Source organism: Ruditapes philippinarum, unplaced genomic scaffold (genome assembly GCF_026571515.1).
Source record: "Ruditapes philippinarum isolate M1 unplaced genomic scaffold, ASM2657151v2 ctg14263_1_1_1_1, whole genome shotgun sequence".
Classification (NCBI taxonomy): Eukaryota; Metazoa; Mollusca; class Bivalvia; order Venerida; family Veneridae; genus Ruditapes; species Ruditapes philippinarum.
Genome location: NW_026853264.1, coordinates 6,413 through 23,599, shown reverse-complemented (window position 1 = coordinate 23,599; position 17,187 = coordinate 6,413). Strand labels below are relative to the sequence as shown.

Below are 17,187 nucleotides of genomic sequence, written 5' to 3'. Positions count from 1 at the left end.
ATGCATCAAGTGTTTTGATAATGAATATCTTTTAATATATTTTAAAATGAGAAAATTAAAACAGTCGTATAAACAACGGTATAAAGTGCATGTGCAGAGAAAATGATATTTTCTAATCTTTTATTCATGACAAATAATAAATAAAGATTTTATAAAGAAATCAAAGTGCTGCAGCACTGAATGCGATGGACATGCAACCGGAGAGACATTAAGGCTTCTTTTAGAAAAAAAAAACAAAAACAAAACACAAAATATATAACAGAGAAAATTTGTTCCATACAAGTTCGAGATTTGTAGAGCAATATATTTTGTGTCCCAAATTGATATAATTCAGATTTTCTACTTTCAAGCACTTAAATACAGAATGAAATTTATGCCTAAAAACTCTGGTCAAACTTGTAAATCAGTGTCCTTATCGATTTATTCTAAGAAAATGATATGTAAATAGAAAAAAAAAAACTATCAACGAAATATTTCTAGAATAAATCCAGGCAAATAAACTTCAAACATAAAACATTATACATTTGAGAATGCTATTTAGAATTGCTTCGTGTATATAGTGGGCATACAGACAATAAAATATAAGTCATTTGTATTTTTATTTCTCTTGGATATGTCTCATTAAAAAATGGTTAAAATCATCAGCAATTAATAGTGTATTTCTTAGATTTTTTTTTATTTACAAGGTAAAGATGTAGAGGCCAGAGCACATCGTTTTTATTTTAATTTAAATGTCACTTAAGCACTACAGTGTTTAGTTGTCCTTTTCAACTTCACACTAAATCCATTTTCAACTTGTTTGCTTCTTACAATTGTATAGCATTTCTAAAAGTATTTGCATTACAATCCGCTGGTTTATTAATTACATGTTTAATGTGTACTTCCTAATCGCCACTGTCCAAAAATCAGAACAGGTGAAGCAAAATCTATTTTTAGAATAGAGAGGTTAACTCATATCATGACCTAGTAAAATATGTAAACAAACCACAAGAATCGGAAGTAGAACTGATATTATAAACTTCGCTTACCATGAAAGACTACATGGCGGTAAAGTGTCTTATATGCATTTTCAAAAATAGATATTTATACTTGCCATTGTACTGTATCTAATATATTAATAACTGCTGAATATTCAGCTAAGGTAGCACTCCACACTAAATTTCAAGTTTCTGCCGTCAATGTCCTACAAGCAATATGTCTGATAAATCTGATCCCAAACTACACAACCTGGAAAAAGAAAACACATTTTGTTAAGAACATATATGTCATACCATTGCAAATCTGTAATGAAATCATCCCATGTGCAGCAGTCAGGCAGTTAAAAAAATTCAAATTCATTCCGTAAAAGCCAAAAATCTATAGTGGTCCGAGACCCAAAACAACATTTTTTCATCCCTCCGGCAAAAATACCTGCAAATATACGGTCTACAAGAACTCTGTCACTGCTTTAGCAATTCCCTATGCATGCAAAATATCACAAAGAAATAGGTGCTTGGCCTTGTAGATTTTTTGCTATTGCTGAAAGTTTGTACCCCCCTGTAATATTACTTTTTTCACCGAGCATGCTGTTGAAAGCAATGTTTCAAACAATGGCGACCTTGACATCAATAATTATCAGCATGTGATTTCTAACCATGTTTTCGAATTTGCCAATGATCATATTACATGTCACAAAAACAAATTTCATGCTGAAAATGCATTTTAAAAGACAACCAGTCATTTAAATCCACAAATAGTCACTATATCCATGAAATCCTCCCTGGCCATTCGAAGCTGCGGCTTCATTTAGTGTGGTGTGCTGCCAAACCCGCGGTATGAGTCACGAAAATAGTTCTTCTTTTATTAATGCGCGAGTTATCCTAGAGTCACGGAAAACTTTTGATTTGTTAATAATAATGTTTGTATAATGTAGAAATATTTATTTCTACTAATAATGTCTTGGAACTCAGAGGTTACACCTTTATTGTAGTATAATTTGCTGTCCTACTTTTTCGACAGCGGTAAATCGTTTCAGCAGTAATTTGCATATTGCGCAATAATACTACGGGACTACAACGTTTTTATCAATATTATACGTTCATATTTTAACTTAGATAACTTAATTTGAAATTGAAAAGGCTAAATATGGAAGACATTAAGATATCCAGACAAAGTATGGGAGTTTTGAAGGATCAAATTCATGTACTATTTCTTGGGCTGTTAATTGGTTTAGGACACATTGCGCGAGTGTAGCCAACGAAATCCCATGTGTAGATGACTTAGCTCTGAACGCTTGCCTGAGGGCGCGTCCGTCGCAAAAATCCCAATACCGTTATTCGTAAGGAAATAGGGTAAAGTAAGTAAACAATACCGATAGTTGAAACATTCCGACATGTACATAGGGAAAGGCTTAATTTTCTGCTGTTTTTAAATCTGCGGTGTTGTTATGAACCGCAGAAATACCAGAAATAAAGTTCTCATTGAAAAAAGTACTTGTACAGTATTTGAATCATGATGAGTTTATTTGGAACATGATATAATCTGTCAAATAAACTCATATATTTATATTTATTATGAATGATATAAAAGAGAGATAACTTTTTATTTGACCTACCTCCATCATTTGGTAAGGATTGTTACTATTTATTATTACACAACAATTACAAATGTATGAGATTTTTTGTGCAAACACACTAACTGTTTAAGCTTCACAGTGCATTAGTAATCATCTCATAAAAAGATTAAATTTTTATAAAACATCCGTTACAATGCAGATTTATACCCAGTTGAATTATGATTGCTTCCTATATCCATGTTTGTTGTTTTAACATTAATGTATGGGTGATCAGAAGACGGAGTTTCTCATGCAAACATAAATTGTTCTTCCGATTTAGCCACAATGAGGTTTCAGGTTTTTATGCTTTGGTTGTCTTGACACCAAAATAAGATCTACGAGTTGATAATAAAATGTCGCTATTTCTGTTTTCATGAAATTTATTAAATGCAGTTTTTGTGTCGCCTCTGCGGAGTAGTGACATCATATAGGGATTACTTCTCCGTCGTCTGTCTGTCTGTCTGTCCGTCCGTCACAAAACTTGTCCTGACTACTTTTCATAAACTACTAGTGCAATTTCATCCAAACTTTACAGGAATGATCAGTACCAAGTCTAGTTGTGTACTGTCCGTCTGTCTGTCCATTTGTCACAAAACTTGTCCCAACATGAAATTGGCCATCACGAGGCGACGCATGTGATCACTGATCGCTCTTGTATAAGGTATTGAAAGGATTAACAGAATTTCCACAAAGTTAATATATTATTACAAATGTTTACTAACAGTTGCTTGTTCCTTTCTTCCTTTTTAAACAGTGATTACCAAGTGGTACTGGCAGAAAGCAACAACAACAACAAAAACACTGTTGAGCAGAGGTACGGATACAAATATGTGTGTGTGAAGAAATATGTTGTGATTTGTAGAAGCATGTGTGAAACCACTCATAAAAAAAACTATTGCTTTGAAAATTGTGATCATTTATTTTCCTTCGTAATTTTCTTAGTGCACTGAAACATCATTTTTACTAACCAGTGAGTTAAAGTTTTGTTTGTGAATGTTCCTGTATTGGAAAACGCGAACTCAAAGTTAAAAAGAAATTATTTTATCAGTCATTGTAGAAAATTAGTAACCTCAAAATACACTTGTCAATACAGTGTGTCGGTGTGTTTTAAATAATTTCCTGGTAGATTCAATCTTCAAGTATATATAACAATGTCGACTACTGAGGAAAATTTTATATGCAAAATATGCGACTGCTTACTTGAGGATAGCAGTAGTCTTAAAATACATTTGACAATTCACACTGATAAAAAGAGTCATGAAAATGCAATATGCCACCGTTCATATTCGCAAAGTAGTCATCCTAAAACAAATAGAACAATACACATTGAAGATATGAATCATGAATGTGAAATATGTGTACACAAATGTCATCTTAAAAAGCACATGAAAAAATACACTGGTGAAAAGAATTATGAATGTGAAATGTGTGAATATTCCACTTTGCACAAAGGTGATCTTAAAACGCACATAAGAGTACATACTGGTGAAAGAAATTATCAATGTGAAATATGTCACCGTTCATTTTCTCATAGCAGTTCTCTTAAAAGACATATGACAATACACAATGGTGAGAAGAATTATCAATGTGAAATATGTCATAGTTCATTTACTCATAGCAGTAATCTTAAAAGACATATGACAATTCATACTGGTAATAAAAATTATGAATGTAAAATATGTCTGCGTTCATTTTCTCAGAGCAGTAATCTTAAACAACATATGAAAATACACACTGGTATGAAAATACACACTGGTGAGAAGAATTATAAATGTGAAATGTGTGAATATTCCACTTTGCACAGTAGTAGTCTTAAAACGCACATGCAAATACATACTGTTGAGAAGAATTATGAATGTGAACTTTGTCACCGTTCATTTTCACAAAGTGGAACTCTTAAAACACATATGACAATACACACTGGTGAGAAAAATCATAAATGTGAAATATGTCATAGTTCATTTTCTCATAGCAGTTCTCTTAAAACGCATATGACAATACACACTGGCGAGAAAAATCATAAATGTGAAATATGTCATCGCTCATTTTCTCGAAGAAGTAATCTTAAAACACATATGAAAATTCATACTGGTGATAAAAATTATGAATGTAAAATATGCCAGCGTTCATTTTCTCAGAGCAGTAATCTTAAAAGACATATGACAATACACACTGGTGAGAAGAATTATAAATGTGAAGCATGTCGTACTTCATTTTCTCGAAATGGGTATCTTAAAAGACATATGACAATACACACTGGTGAGAAGAATTATAAATGTGAAGCATGTCGTAGTTCATTTTCTCGAAGTGAGGATCTTAAAAGACATATGACAATACACACTGGCTAGAAGAATTATAAATGTGAAGCATGTCGTAGTTCATTTTCTCGAAATGGGTATCTTAAAAGACATATGACAATACACACTGGCTAGAAGAATTATAAATGTGAAGCATGTCGTAGTTCATTTTCTCGAAATGGGTATCTTAAAAGACATATGACAATACACACTGGCTAGAAGAATTATAAATGTGAAGCATGTCGTAGTTCATTTTCTCGAAGTGAGGATCTTAAAAGGCATATGACAATGGACACTGGCGAGATAAATCATAGATGTGAAGCATGTCATCGTTCATTTTCTCAAAGAGGTACTCTTAAAACGCATATGACAATTCATACTGGTGATAAAAATTATAAATGTGAAATATGTCATCGTTCATTTTCTCAAAGAGGTAGTCTTAAACAACATAATTATGACAATACACAATGGAGAGAAGAATCATCAATGTGAAATATGTCGTCGTTCATTTTTTCACAGCGTTAATCTGAAAAAAACACATGATAGTACATGCTGGTGAGAATTTAAGAATCATAAATGTGAAATATGTCATCGTTTATTTTTTCACAGCGTTAATCTGAAAAAACACATGATAGTACATGCTGGTGAGAATAATCATAAATGTGAAATATGTCATCGTTTATTTTTTCACAGCGTTAATCTGAAAAAACACATGATATTACATGCTGGTGAGAAGAATCATAAATGTGAAATATGTCATCGTTTATTTTTGCACACACTTGGTGAGAATTAAGAAGTATGAATGTGTAATATGCTATCGTTCTTTTACGAGTAATTATAGCCGAAATAAGCATATGAATATCCATACTAACAAAATTACATATAATGCAAATATTGCAATTTCGAGGGAGAAAGAAAAACATACGAGAACACACACAAATGAGTAACTTTATGAATGTGATACGTGTGGAGTTCTGTACATATAGCGCAGACAATCAATTACTTGATATGTTCAGCGGTTTTATTTCATTTAATGTGATAAACGAAACAAGAATTCAATCTTATATCTCTTTTATAAAATTCATTGATAAACTCCTCAATTGATAGACTATATAATGATATTTATTTTGACCTCTTACTATTTACCACATTATTATTTACATGCGTGTAAAAAAATAGATAACTACATTATATTAATGTGTGTATATATTTAAATATCTGATTTCCATACTGTAACCATAGATCTTCTGTAATTATTTGCATTGTAATTGAATATTTTACTTGTTCCATTATAATTGTATAATTGTAAAAATGTGCTCTTCTTTTGGAGGAAATAAAGATATTATTATTATCATTAATAACGAAAAAAGATCTTATTTAAATAAAATTGCACGTTGAGATGCACACTTGAGTGAATAAAATGTCGTGCAAACCGTTTTAAATAGCATTATATAAATCATACATATCGTATGAAATACTATAAACTATGGTTCACTGCTGAGACCGGAAGACATAATGACACAGCAAAATCAAAGTGCTGCAGCACTGAATGCGACGGACATGCAACCGGAGAGACACCAAGGCTTCTTTTAGAAAAACAAAACAAAATAAAAACGAAACACAAAATATATAACAGAGAAAATTTGTTCCATACAAGTTCGAGATTTGTAGAGCAATATATTTTGTGTCCCAAATTGATATAATTCAGATTTTCTACTTTCAAGCACTTAAATACAGAATGAAATTTATGCCTAAAAACTCTGGTCAAACTTGTAAATCAGTGTCCTTATCGATTTATTCTAAGAAATGATATGTAAATAGAAAAAAAAACTATCAACGAAATATTTCTAGAATAAATCCAGGCAAATAAACTTCAAACATAATACATTGTACATTTGAGAATGCTATTTAGAATTGCTTCGTGTTATATCATAGTGGGCATACAGACAATAAAATATAAGTCATTTGTATTTTTATTTCTCTTGGATATGTCTCATTAAAAAAAAATTGGTTAAAATCATCAGCAATTAATAGTGTATTTCTTAGATTTTTTTATTTACAAGGTAAAGATGTAGAGGCCAGAGCACATCGTTTTTATTTTAATTTAAATGTCACTTAAGCACTACAGTGTTTAGTTGTCCTTTTCAACTTCACACTAAATTCCATTTTCAACTTGTTTGCTTCTTACAATTGTATAGCATTTCTAAAAGTATTGCATTACAATCCGCTGGTTTATTAATTACATGTTTAATGTGTACTTCCTAATCGCCTGTCCAAAAATCAGAACAGGTAAAGCAGAATCTATTTTTAGAATATCGAAGGTTAACTCATATCATGACCTAGTAAAATATGTAAACAAACCTCAAGAATCGGAAGTAGAACTGATATTATAACTTCCTTACCATGATTTCAAGACTACATGGCGGTAAAGTGTCTTACATGCATTTTCAAAAATAGATATTTATACTAGCCATTGAACTGTATCTAATATGTTAATAACTGCTGAATATTCAGCTAAACCCGCGGTATGAGTCACGAAAATAGTTCTTCTTTTATTAATGCGCGAGTTATCCTAGAGTCACGAAAAACTTTTGATTTGTTAATAATAATGTTTTGTATAATGTAGAAATATTTATTTCCTACTAATAATGTCTTGGAACTCAGAGGTTACACCTTTATTGTAGTATAATTTGCTGTCCTACTTTTTCGACAGCGGTAAATCGTTTCAGCAGTAATTTGCATATTGCGCAATAATACTACGGGACTACAACGTTTTTATCAATAATATACGTTCATATTTTAACTTGGATAACTTAATTTGAAATTGAAAAGGCTAAATATGGAAGACATTAAGATATCCAGACAAAGTATGGGAGTTTTGAAGGATCAAATTCTTGTACTATTTCTTGGGCTGTTAATTGGTTTAGGACACATTGCGCGAGTGTAGCCAACGAAATCCCATGTGTAGATGACTTAGCTCTGAACGCGCCTGAGGGCGCGTCCGTCGCAAAAATAGGTTATGTAAATTATGTACAATATCAAAGAACCGTTGAATCTGAATATTGCTTTCTTCTGTGCTACATGATAGATTTGTAAATTTAACGGATAGATATTATATATTAAAGGGGCAATTTCTTGCGTACAATAGTAAATATTACTTTTTTATACTGTGGGTTTTTTCGTATGTTGAAATGTCACAAATAATTTTATGTAATATCATATCTCTTTCTTAAGATAGGGTTGTTTTCATTATTTTTCAGTTTGTCAATTATTAATTCCGTAGTCATTTTAATGTTAAGAAGGAAAATTGTTAATCCATACGAGATTTTTATATTATTGCGCGCACGTGCGTGCGTTCGTGTGTTAATTTGTGCGTGTGTTTCGTTTTGTTTTTTGTTTTTTTGTTGTTTTTTTTTCTGTTTGTTTTTCACTTCCACCTGTAAATCAGTAATTTCTAACCATTCTCAGGAAACTTTCCGGAAAATATGTATTATTAAAGGCAGACTGTGTGGGTTTCTAATGACTAATTAATGTTTAGACTGTTTCTAATGTAATAACTTGTAGCACTATACCCATTTGCACTATACTTCTATGTACATGTACATTTGTTGTTTTTTAACTCACGTGAGCTTTAAGGGTCATTGAATGTCCGTCGTCCACCCACATTTGTTCGTTAACACTCTAGCGGTCACATTATTGCCTTAATCACCATTTTGTCAGGATGCTTGTCTAGGTAATAGCTTGGATGAGTTCGAACATGGGTAATCTCAGATGAAAAACTAGGCCACGGGAGGTAAAAGTAGAAAAACCTTGTTAACACTCTAGTGGTCACATTTTTGACTCAATCGTGATGATTTCTAAATCAAGTTCGAGTATGGGTCACGTACTGGGGTCAAAAACTAGGTCACACGTACTGCCCAAATATGGAAAAACCTTGTTAACACTCTGCGCTCATTCTCAATAAAACACAGCATTTGATGTGCCACTGGGTAGCTCTTATACGGTTTTGTCTTGGGGTCAAAATGTCGGTAGAAAGGTGGCTACCATTTTGTCTATTAGGGACTGTCTCAGTTTTACATTTTTATCTGTTATTTTTCTTTTACAAGTACAATTAATGCCTAAAATGTATCATACCCTACTGTCGCCACCTAGAATTTTCATATTTAAAATTGTGTTTCAGAAAAATAAGTTTCATAATAAACGAAGCATATGTAATAAGTCATTGTTACGTATATATGCACTTTGATTATTAGTAAAAATTATATTTGACTGTTTAAAACCTCAATGATATAATGGATGATCAAATGTCGCTAAATGCATATAAATAATGACAAACATTAAACAATAATAGAAGCAAAACAGAAATTACATAATTGAATCTATTCAGGCTTTATAATACAGCATACATATAAATATAAGCAAAAATAAGCTTGCAGCCTCACAAACATCATTCTGATTTCGGAAATTTACATTTTTTTATTCAAATCTTTTCAACAGTATTTTTAAAAGAAACATACTTTACTATTGTTTAAGAGCTGATCCATTCAAGATAGACTCCAACCTAGAAGGAAAATTAACATGTGTGAGACCCTTATATATTAACCACAAAGCGGGTGATACGCTCTTTCGTCATTTTCCAACCCACTTTCAATATACGTTACAGAAACATACGTTACAAACTTTAAAAGCAATTTTATCAAAAGGGAAATGGAAGTCAGAAAGCACGTATAACAGCAAAATTAACTTCATTTTGACATTAGTAAGTAAATTTTGTTAACTTGGTCAAGTTTTATCTTGTTTAAGTTACAACACCGAAACAAACGTTACTTTTATAAAAACAGACTTTATATTGTTTACAAATGCAAATATAAAAAACATACAAAGGCATTTTTTGTGTGTGTCGGTGCACAGAAATTTCACAAATTTATAGATCATATTTATCATGATGTCTTAATTTAAAGACCCATTATGCCCCAGAAATGCTTTCATTTTTTTTCTCTATTTTTATTTTGATTTTTGGCTTTCTTTAATATACATGTTTCCGACAAATTTCTCTGGCCAATTACCTGAAACTGTTTTCTTACATATTCTAATTTATTTATTTCTGAGGCATAATGTGCCTTTAAATCATTCAAACTTGTGTTACAAAAGCAAAATTGCACAATAAAGTGCAAACGTTTTAAAACCATCGTAAACAATATATTAGTATATTATAGGTTTTCAATTTATAATACATTTGTTTTCGCAGAATCATCTTTCCTGTTTCTGTGCCATATATCCTTAACTGTGTCATTACGCCATAAATACAAACTATAGCAGTTTGTCTTCGTTTTATTAGAGATCTCTACGTAGATTACAATAAACATGTGAAGTCAATAAACTTTATTTGCATTGTAAAAAAAATATCATTAAAATATGATTTCATTCTTACGCTGCATCTTTAATTTCTTTATTTATCTATCTTATTTGTTAATTTTATCTATTTTTTATTTTTTTACATATACCATTTATCAAATCAAAGGTCATTTCCATTTTCAACACAAATTGATTGCGTTATAGTAAATTGGTCCGTAAAAGACGTTCTGCAATGCAGTGATAAATCATGCGTTAATACTAGAGAAATAAATTGTTCTTAAATAAAATCATCAAATTCATGTTTATATTTAATCATTTAGAACACTTAATTATATTCCATCTTTTTTAGACACAGTTTCATAAAAAAAATATCCAAATGATACATTTCTATTGTCTTATAACTATTTGGCTTTCTTTTACAAATGTGAACATTGTTCTTTACTCTACATCAAATAGTTTTGATAAATCAGGTCAGTGTACATATTGCCGACGCGAGTTTGCTAAGGTCGTCTGCCCCGACACGTTGTTGGTTCGGATCTGACAGAGGTTTTGATTCTTTTATGTGAGAAAGTCATTCAGCCCGCTATCGGAACAACTGTGGCTTAACTCATGTGCCTGATAAATGCACGATGTGCCTGATAAATGCACGGACCATGGTCTCCTCAAGTCCGCCTCCACCAGTAAAGCTGAAAAAGTCGCTATATGACATTTACTGTTGTTAGTGTCACGTAAAATCTGACCAAACGTAATGATAATAATAAATAAATAAATGAAATACAGGAAAAAAGAAGAACCAGGTTGACCCCTTTGAGTATTCCTTTTACATTATGCGTTACGTTATTTATGACCTTTGGTAATTCACAAGGGGAAATACAGACCTGTCAGTCATAACGCAAAAAATCATTCCAACTAAATAATTAAAATGAATTGGAGTATTTTTATTATGTACTTCTAAAAATTAAACAATAACAACAAAGAAGAAAAGCCAACATGTAGAAACACTTAAATACAAAGACACCAACTTAAGCAAAACATTTCTTCTCTACACATTAGACTAGGCCAGTTCAAAAAGATCTGCGTATCTTCTCTCTTTGTCGGAGCAAAATAAATCATATATCAAAGAATCAGCACAACTTAATTTGGTCTTAATATTAAAGAGGGCTTACTGTTTATGAAGGTGAGACTGACACACATGGGGGCATTAGACGGTCGTGTGCAGTAAGAAAGATAAAAATATCGAGGGTACATTTTAGATGCTGCTTATTTTGTTGTATATTACAACAGGTTCGGCTACTCTTAAAGGTATTGGATATTACCAATAGCAAAATTTAATGCCTTTAATGTTTTGAAGAAGTAAAATACCTAGCGATTACATTCACGAAACCCGTTTGTCAGTGAACGACATTCATTCAGAAATTATTTAGCATTTTTAGTTCAAGACTGCAAGTACGATGTGAAGCTATGAAACAAACCTACCATATTTTAAGAGTATGAAAAAAAATTCTTAGTATTTCTTCGGTTTACTATTACCTAAAAGTTTTCATTCTCAACCTACGTACACACCACATATCAAACGTAAGATTGGACACTGGTTGGGAAAATGAATGATAAATTACGGTATCATTTAGTGGTGTTTGTCGCCAAGATTCTATAAAAACGCTATTCGTCCAGCATTATTTGGCATTGCTTTTGATACAAGTACATACATTTTTTTTTTGCTTTCCCGTACAAAAATCAGCCAACATTGATTAAGCATTCCATCAACTTCAAATTTCATTGACATGTTTCTTGAAAATAAAGAGGCGTGAAAAAAATTATCAGTTTTATCTGTCTCCTGAGATTAAAAAAAAAAGAGTTTAAACCGAATTTCAATGATTATGTATTTCAAACTACTATACAGTAGGGAATGCAAGAAGAAAAAACGGTGAGAAAATTTAGTTTTTTATTATTGTTGATATTTCAGTGAAATACTAATTCTTGTAATTTTTAAATGTTAATGGGTTGCATGAATTTAAAAAAAAAAACAGATCCCATCCCTCTATTATTTTCATCAATGAACCAAACACACTAGAAAAAAATAACAATGCATTAATTCGTTAACATCAACCATATAAATTATCGGAATAGATTGATGCTAGTAAAATACTACAGTGGTTGGTAGGTTTCCGATATTGGCATCTCAAGAGCAAAAGTGATAAGTTATGTCATAAATTCTGATATATAACCAATATTCTTAAATAAATACTGTCAAATATTTGCACAGTTGTAATAGAAATATTTCCTCCTCATATATTTTGCAGGAATTGTTCCTCCTGCAAGAAACGACTTAAACATTAATTTTAAGATGGCAATCTAATTGATTGGAATTTTCGATACCATTATAAACGTTTTAATTATTGCAAGTTATGAAGTCTCTTCATAATAAAATATAATGTTGCACCTTACTTTAACACGTGTAACAAGCATTAAAATGCTTTAATCGAGTCTGTTAATAATAATTTGCAAAGGCAGTATTAAGTAATAAACTCATATAGTTATCACTTACAAGTCAGTTTTAAACGAATAAAAAAACAATGTTAAAATGATATGTAAAAGATAAGTAATTATCTTCATTTACATTCAAGTATTCACACTGATAAAAATATAAGATCTATAACCAACAAAATATAGAACACAAACAGGACGGAGTGGCACCCAATGTAACATTTTCGGGAAACGAGGCAAAAAGAATAGTTCAGGATACCAGTGTTCTGGCAAAACAAAGAAACTCTATAGGGCTAATAAAAGATCCGAAGAAACAATTCCACAATTGAAACTGCATTTCCATAGTTTAAGCACCGTGCCCAAACGACAATGGTATATTTTATTACTTGCTGAGGTTCTCATTAATTACATTCTGCATCAACGTTTATTACACAACAGGTCTATCTATACTTAGATGTATCGATCAAAACAGCGAATCCAAATTATTCCCCTACAACATATTTTCCGGTTTGAATTTATTCTTAAACATAAATAGGACAAGGGAACTTCTCGCTATTGTCACGCCATAGATCATTTAATCATCATTAAATTCCCCTTACGGTTGCCCTCGGTGCATATATTTTGCGTTTGATGGTGCTGACATTTGTCCTTTTAAACCAAAAACATATCAATTAAACTCAAACATTCATATAAAAACACAATGTTCTAAAGGATCCGGAGGTATACGGTACTTACTTACCGGTAGACTGTAAAAAGCCCGCCTGGTACATAGTCCGATAGGTGATTTTGTCTGCTAAGACATGTTTATGAAGTCTACGTATTTTATTAACATAAGAACACCATTCTTTTCTAGATCAAACAATCACGCATTGATCGGTTTAATTTTAGTGTTTTTTGACAAGTACAATATATAGCTTATATATCTTCTTTGCAATGAAAAGCAAATGACCCTCGTCGGAGAGACACCAGCGTAGGCGTTAGATGTTCTAGATTTTGTCTTCTTATTATGTAGACTAGATATTATGTAAGGATAGGTACCACCTTGTCCAATTCCAATTATTACGTCGCTTTTTTACCCTCGTTTAAAAAGTTTCGGAAACTTAACGCAAACACTGTACAGGCATATAATTCATATTTTCAACCTAAATATTAACCCTAGCACAAATAATATAGTTTTACTTCATAACTGACCCCGGAAGTAAATATATATGCTTTATCTACTGATTACCGGGTTGACATTTTACACCATATTGATTATATTCATTTGAACTTTTCTATTTCTAGAACAGTTCTATGTGTTTGCACTTTGATTTAAATGTAAATGTTAAGCTTTTAATATAAACTGGGAATAAATACATATAGAAAGATCATATCACGTAAGTTAAGAATGTAAACATTTTTTATAATTTCGATAATATATTCAAGTAGCACCTAAATGAATATTTGCTGAAGTCTATTTCGATTTTGTTTTCTTTGGTCTAAAAATAGAAACAAATTGCAAATATTTGTATAAAACGAAACAAAAAGTGGTAATTTAAGTCGAAGGGTATTAACTGAGCGAGTGAAAGAAGACAAAATAAGTTTACGTTTGCCCTAGTTCCTTTAAATATTTTAAATATCATACTTTACTTGGCATAAACGATTAAGTCGCCCAAGGAAATGTCTGTAAATATCCATCGGAATTTACCTGTAATGTTCAATTTATATAAAGAGTAGGGTAGTTTTTTTATATTTTAGGAAGATTTATACTCGTATCTTATCTTTAACATTTTCCAACATTAACTATTAGTCAGTCAGCATTATACCGATATATCGCCATTTAAAAATTAAAAAAATAATCTTTGTAGCATATAGTCAATTCAACAACTTAACTGAAGTAAATAAAACGTAACGATGTTGAGATGAACCAATAAACTGTATAATAACTGTTCATGTTACATAACAGTTGTCAAAAATGGTGAAAATGATATAATTTCATATTGTTTGTCTTTAAACTTTTCGTATAGTCACACCAACCTGGGCAGATTTTATGAAATATAAAAACTATATACAGTAAAAAAAACCTCCATTAAGACCACCATTATTTTTAATATTATATTTACATAAACTTTTCATTGGAGAAGGTCAAGCATGACATATGTAAGCTTAATATTCTTAATAATTTCATTTCATATCATTTATAGTATGACTTGAAGTAGTAAATGATACGGACAATTTTACATTAAATCAGGAATATCTGAGTGGTAAAGTTTTGAAGGCAATGAATGTACTTCTTTGTAAATTGAAAGAATTTGACCTTTCTCCCAGAACATTATGTCAGTTATTTGACTCATTTGTTTCATCGATATTAAATTATTCATGTGAAATCTGGGGATATACTAAGTCTAAAGAGCTAGAAAGAATACATTTAAAATTTTGTAAAAGGTTATTAAGAGTTCAACCTAACATTTGTAATGCTAGTGTATACGGCGAGCTGGGAAGATATCTCTTAATTATATATTCATAGGTGTGTAAGGATAATAAAATACTGGTTAAAAATTGTAGAAACTGATAACATAATCCTTAAGACAGTATATAATCAAGCTTTAGATGATAGCAACAATGGTCATAAAAATTGGGTTTCAAATGTAAAAAAGCTTTTGAATGATTATGGATTTTCATATGTATTTGATAATGTTAATATTATTGACAAAAAAATATTTTTATTTGAATTTAGAAGTCGTGTTATTGATTCTTTTTAAACAGAATGGTAGGCCACCTTAGATTAATAATTCTTGTCATGTTCAAAAATGTGGTAAATTAGTTTTTGAGTATTGAACTTTATTTGATATTTTTGGCCAAGGGAATTTTTTTGGGGTTTTTACTTCTGTGATTAAAAATTTGAGATTTTGTTTTTGAAAACAAATTTTGGCAGAATCGGGAAAATAGAAGGGGAAGGGGGAGAATTTTTGTTTAGCGGGGTTAATTTCCCTTCAAAATTTAAAGGGTTTGATTTTTTTTGGTATTTTGTCTTTTGTTATGAAAGAGTTAAAAAAAAAAATTTTAAAAAATTTAAATTTTTCCCCAGAAAACCCATTCTTTTTATAAATTTTTAAAATTTTTTTAAATAAAATTTTCAATTGAATTTAAATTGTTACCAAAATTTTGGAAAAAAGAAGCATTTTTGTTTTTGAGAAGACACACTTTTTAAATTTTGACGAAAACATCATTTTTGTTTCCTTTTCCCTTTTGTAGTTTTTATTTTAATTTTTTATACATTTTTTATTCTTTTTCGACAAAGGATAAAATTAAGTTTAAAATTTTTAAAAAATTTTTCCTTTTATTCTTTTTCCCTTTTAATAGGGCCCTTTTGGGGCTGTTAATATTTTTGTATTATAGTGAAGAATTTTTGGTACAAATTTTAATTTTAAAGTACTGTTCTTTTTCTTGGTTCGGACTTGAAAAAAAATTTTGGTTAAGACTATTTAAAGTTTGGAAAAAACATTTTTTTTTCCTTAAATTAAAAATTTCAAAATTTGGGTTAAAATTTAATACTTTGGGTTTACTTTGGAGGGAATAAGTTTAAATTTTTTGGACACAAAAAAAAAACCCTTAAAAAAAATTTACATTTTGGCCCAAAAGGGAAAATTGATTAATAAAAAAATTACATTTTTGGGCCCAAAAAGGGAAAACCCCTTTGAAAAAAGGGAAAAGTTTATTTTCTTGCTTTAAATTTTAGACAAAATTAACAATTTTAATATTTTTAACAAGAACTTTACAAATCACATCCATTTAAACTCCCCACCCTTTTCCCCAAAACAAAAAGGGCAATACGGATTTTTTTAAAGGGATAATTTAAGTTTGAAACTTAAAAATTGCTTTAAAATTTTTTTTTTTCCCGATTTTTTTTTATTTTAGACCAAATTTTTTTAAATTTCTCATTTAAAAAATTGCAAAGAAGTGGGTTTTACAAAAAATTTAAAAAAAATTTATTTTAACTGAACCGTTAGCTTTTCATTGTTTTTTAAAAAGATTTTACTTTAAAAACCCCTTTTTTCAATTTTTGTATTTTTCAGGGGGTTTAACAATTAAAAGAAATTTTTAAAATTTTTGGGATTTTTAAATTTTTCTTATAAATTTAAATTTTTTCCCTTAATTCAGTATACGGGACTTTCCCTAAAAAAAAATGGTTTTATTCAAAAAAAACCCATTTTAACACGCAAAAAATTTTTTGTTTTAACAGGATTTTCCGAGGCGGCCCAAAACGCCACCTTAAATTTTTTAGCCTATGAGGGGAAAAACTTGGGTTAATTTTTCCGTACCGGAAACACTTTTTTCCCCTTTTAAAATATCAGATTTGTTTTTGAAATTTTAAAAATTTTGCTTATTTTTCCAAAAAATTTAAAAGCTTACTAGACTTATTTAATCTTTCATGCCCATTTTTAACAAAAATTGCCCTTTGGGAAGGGAAAAATTTGT

General features: G+C 30.4%; 1 protein-coding gene across 1 annotated transcript; it reads left to right on the top strand.

The window, feature by feature from the left end:
- The first annotated feature begins 2,950 nt into the window (after positions 1-2,950).
- On the top strand, positions 2,951-5,901 carry LOC132736323 (zinc finger protein 724-like). Its single transcript, XM_060723434.1, has one exon. It carries the CDS (start codon positions 3,745-3,747, stop codon positions 4,939-4,941), a length of 1,197 nt encoding a protein of 398 aa, XP_060579417.1. The 5' UTR covers positions 2,951-3,744; the 3' UTR covers positions 4,942-5,901.
- Positions 5,902-17,187: the final 11,286 nt, after the last annotated feature.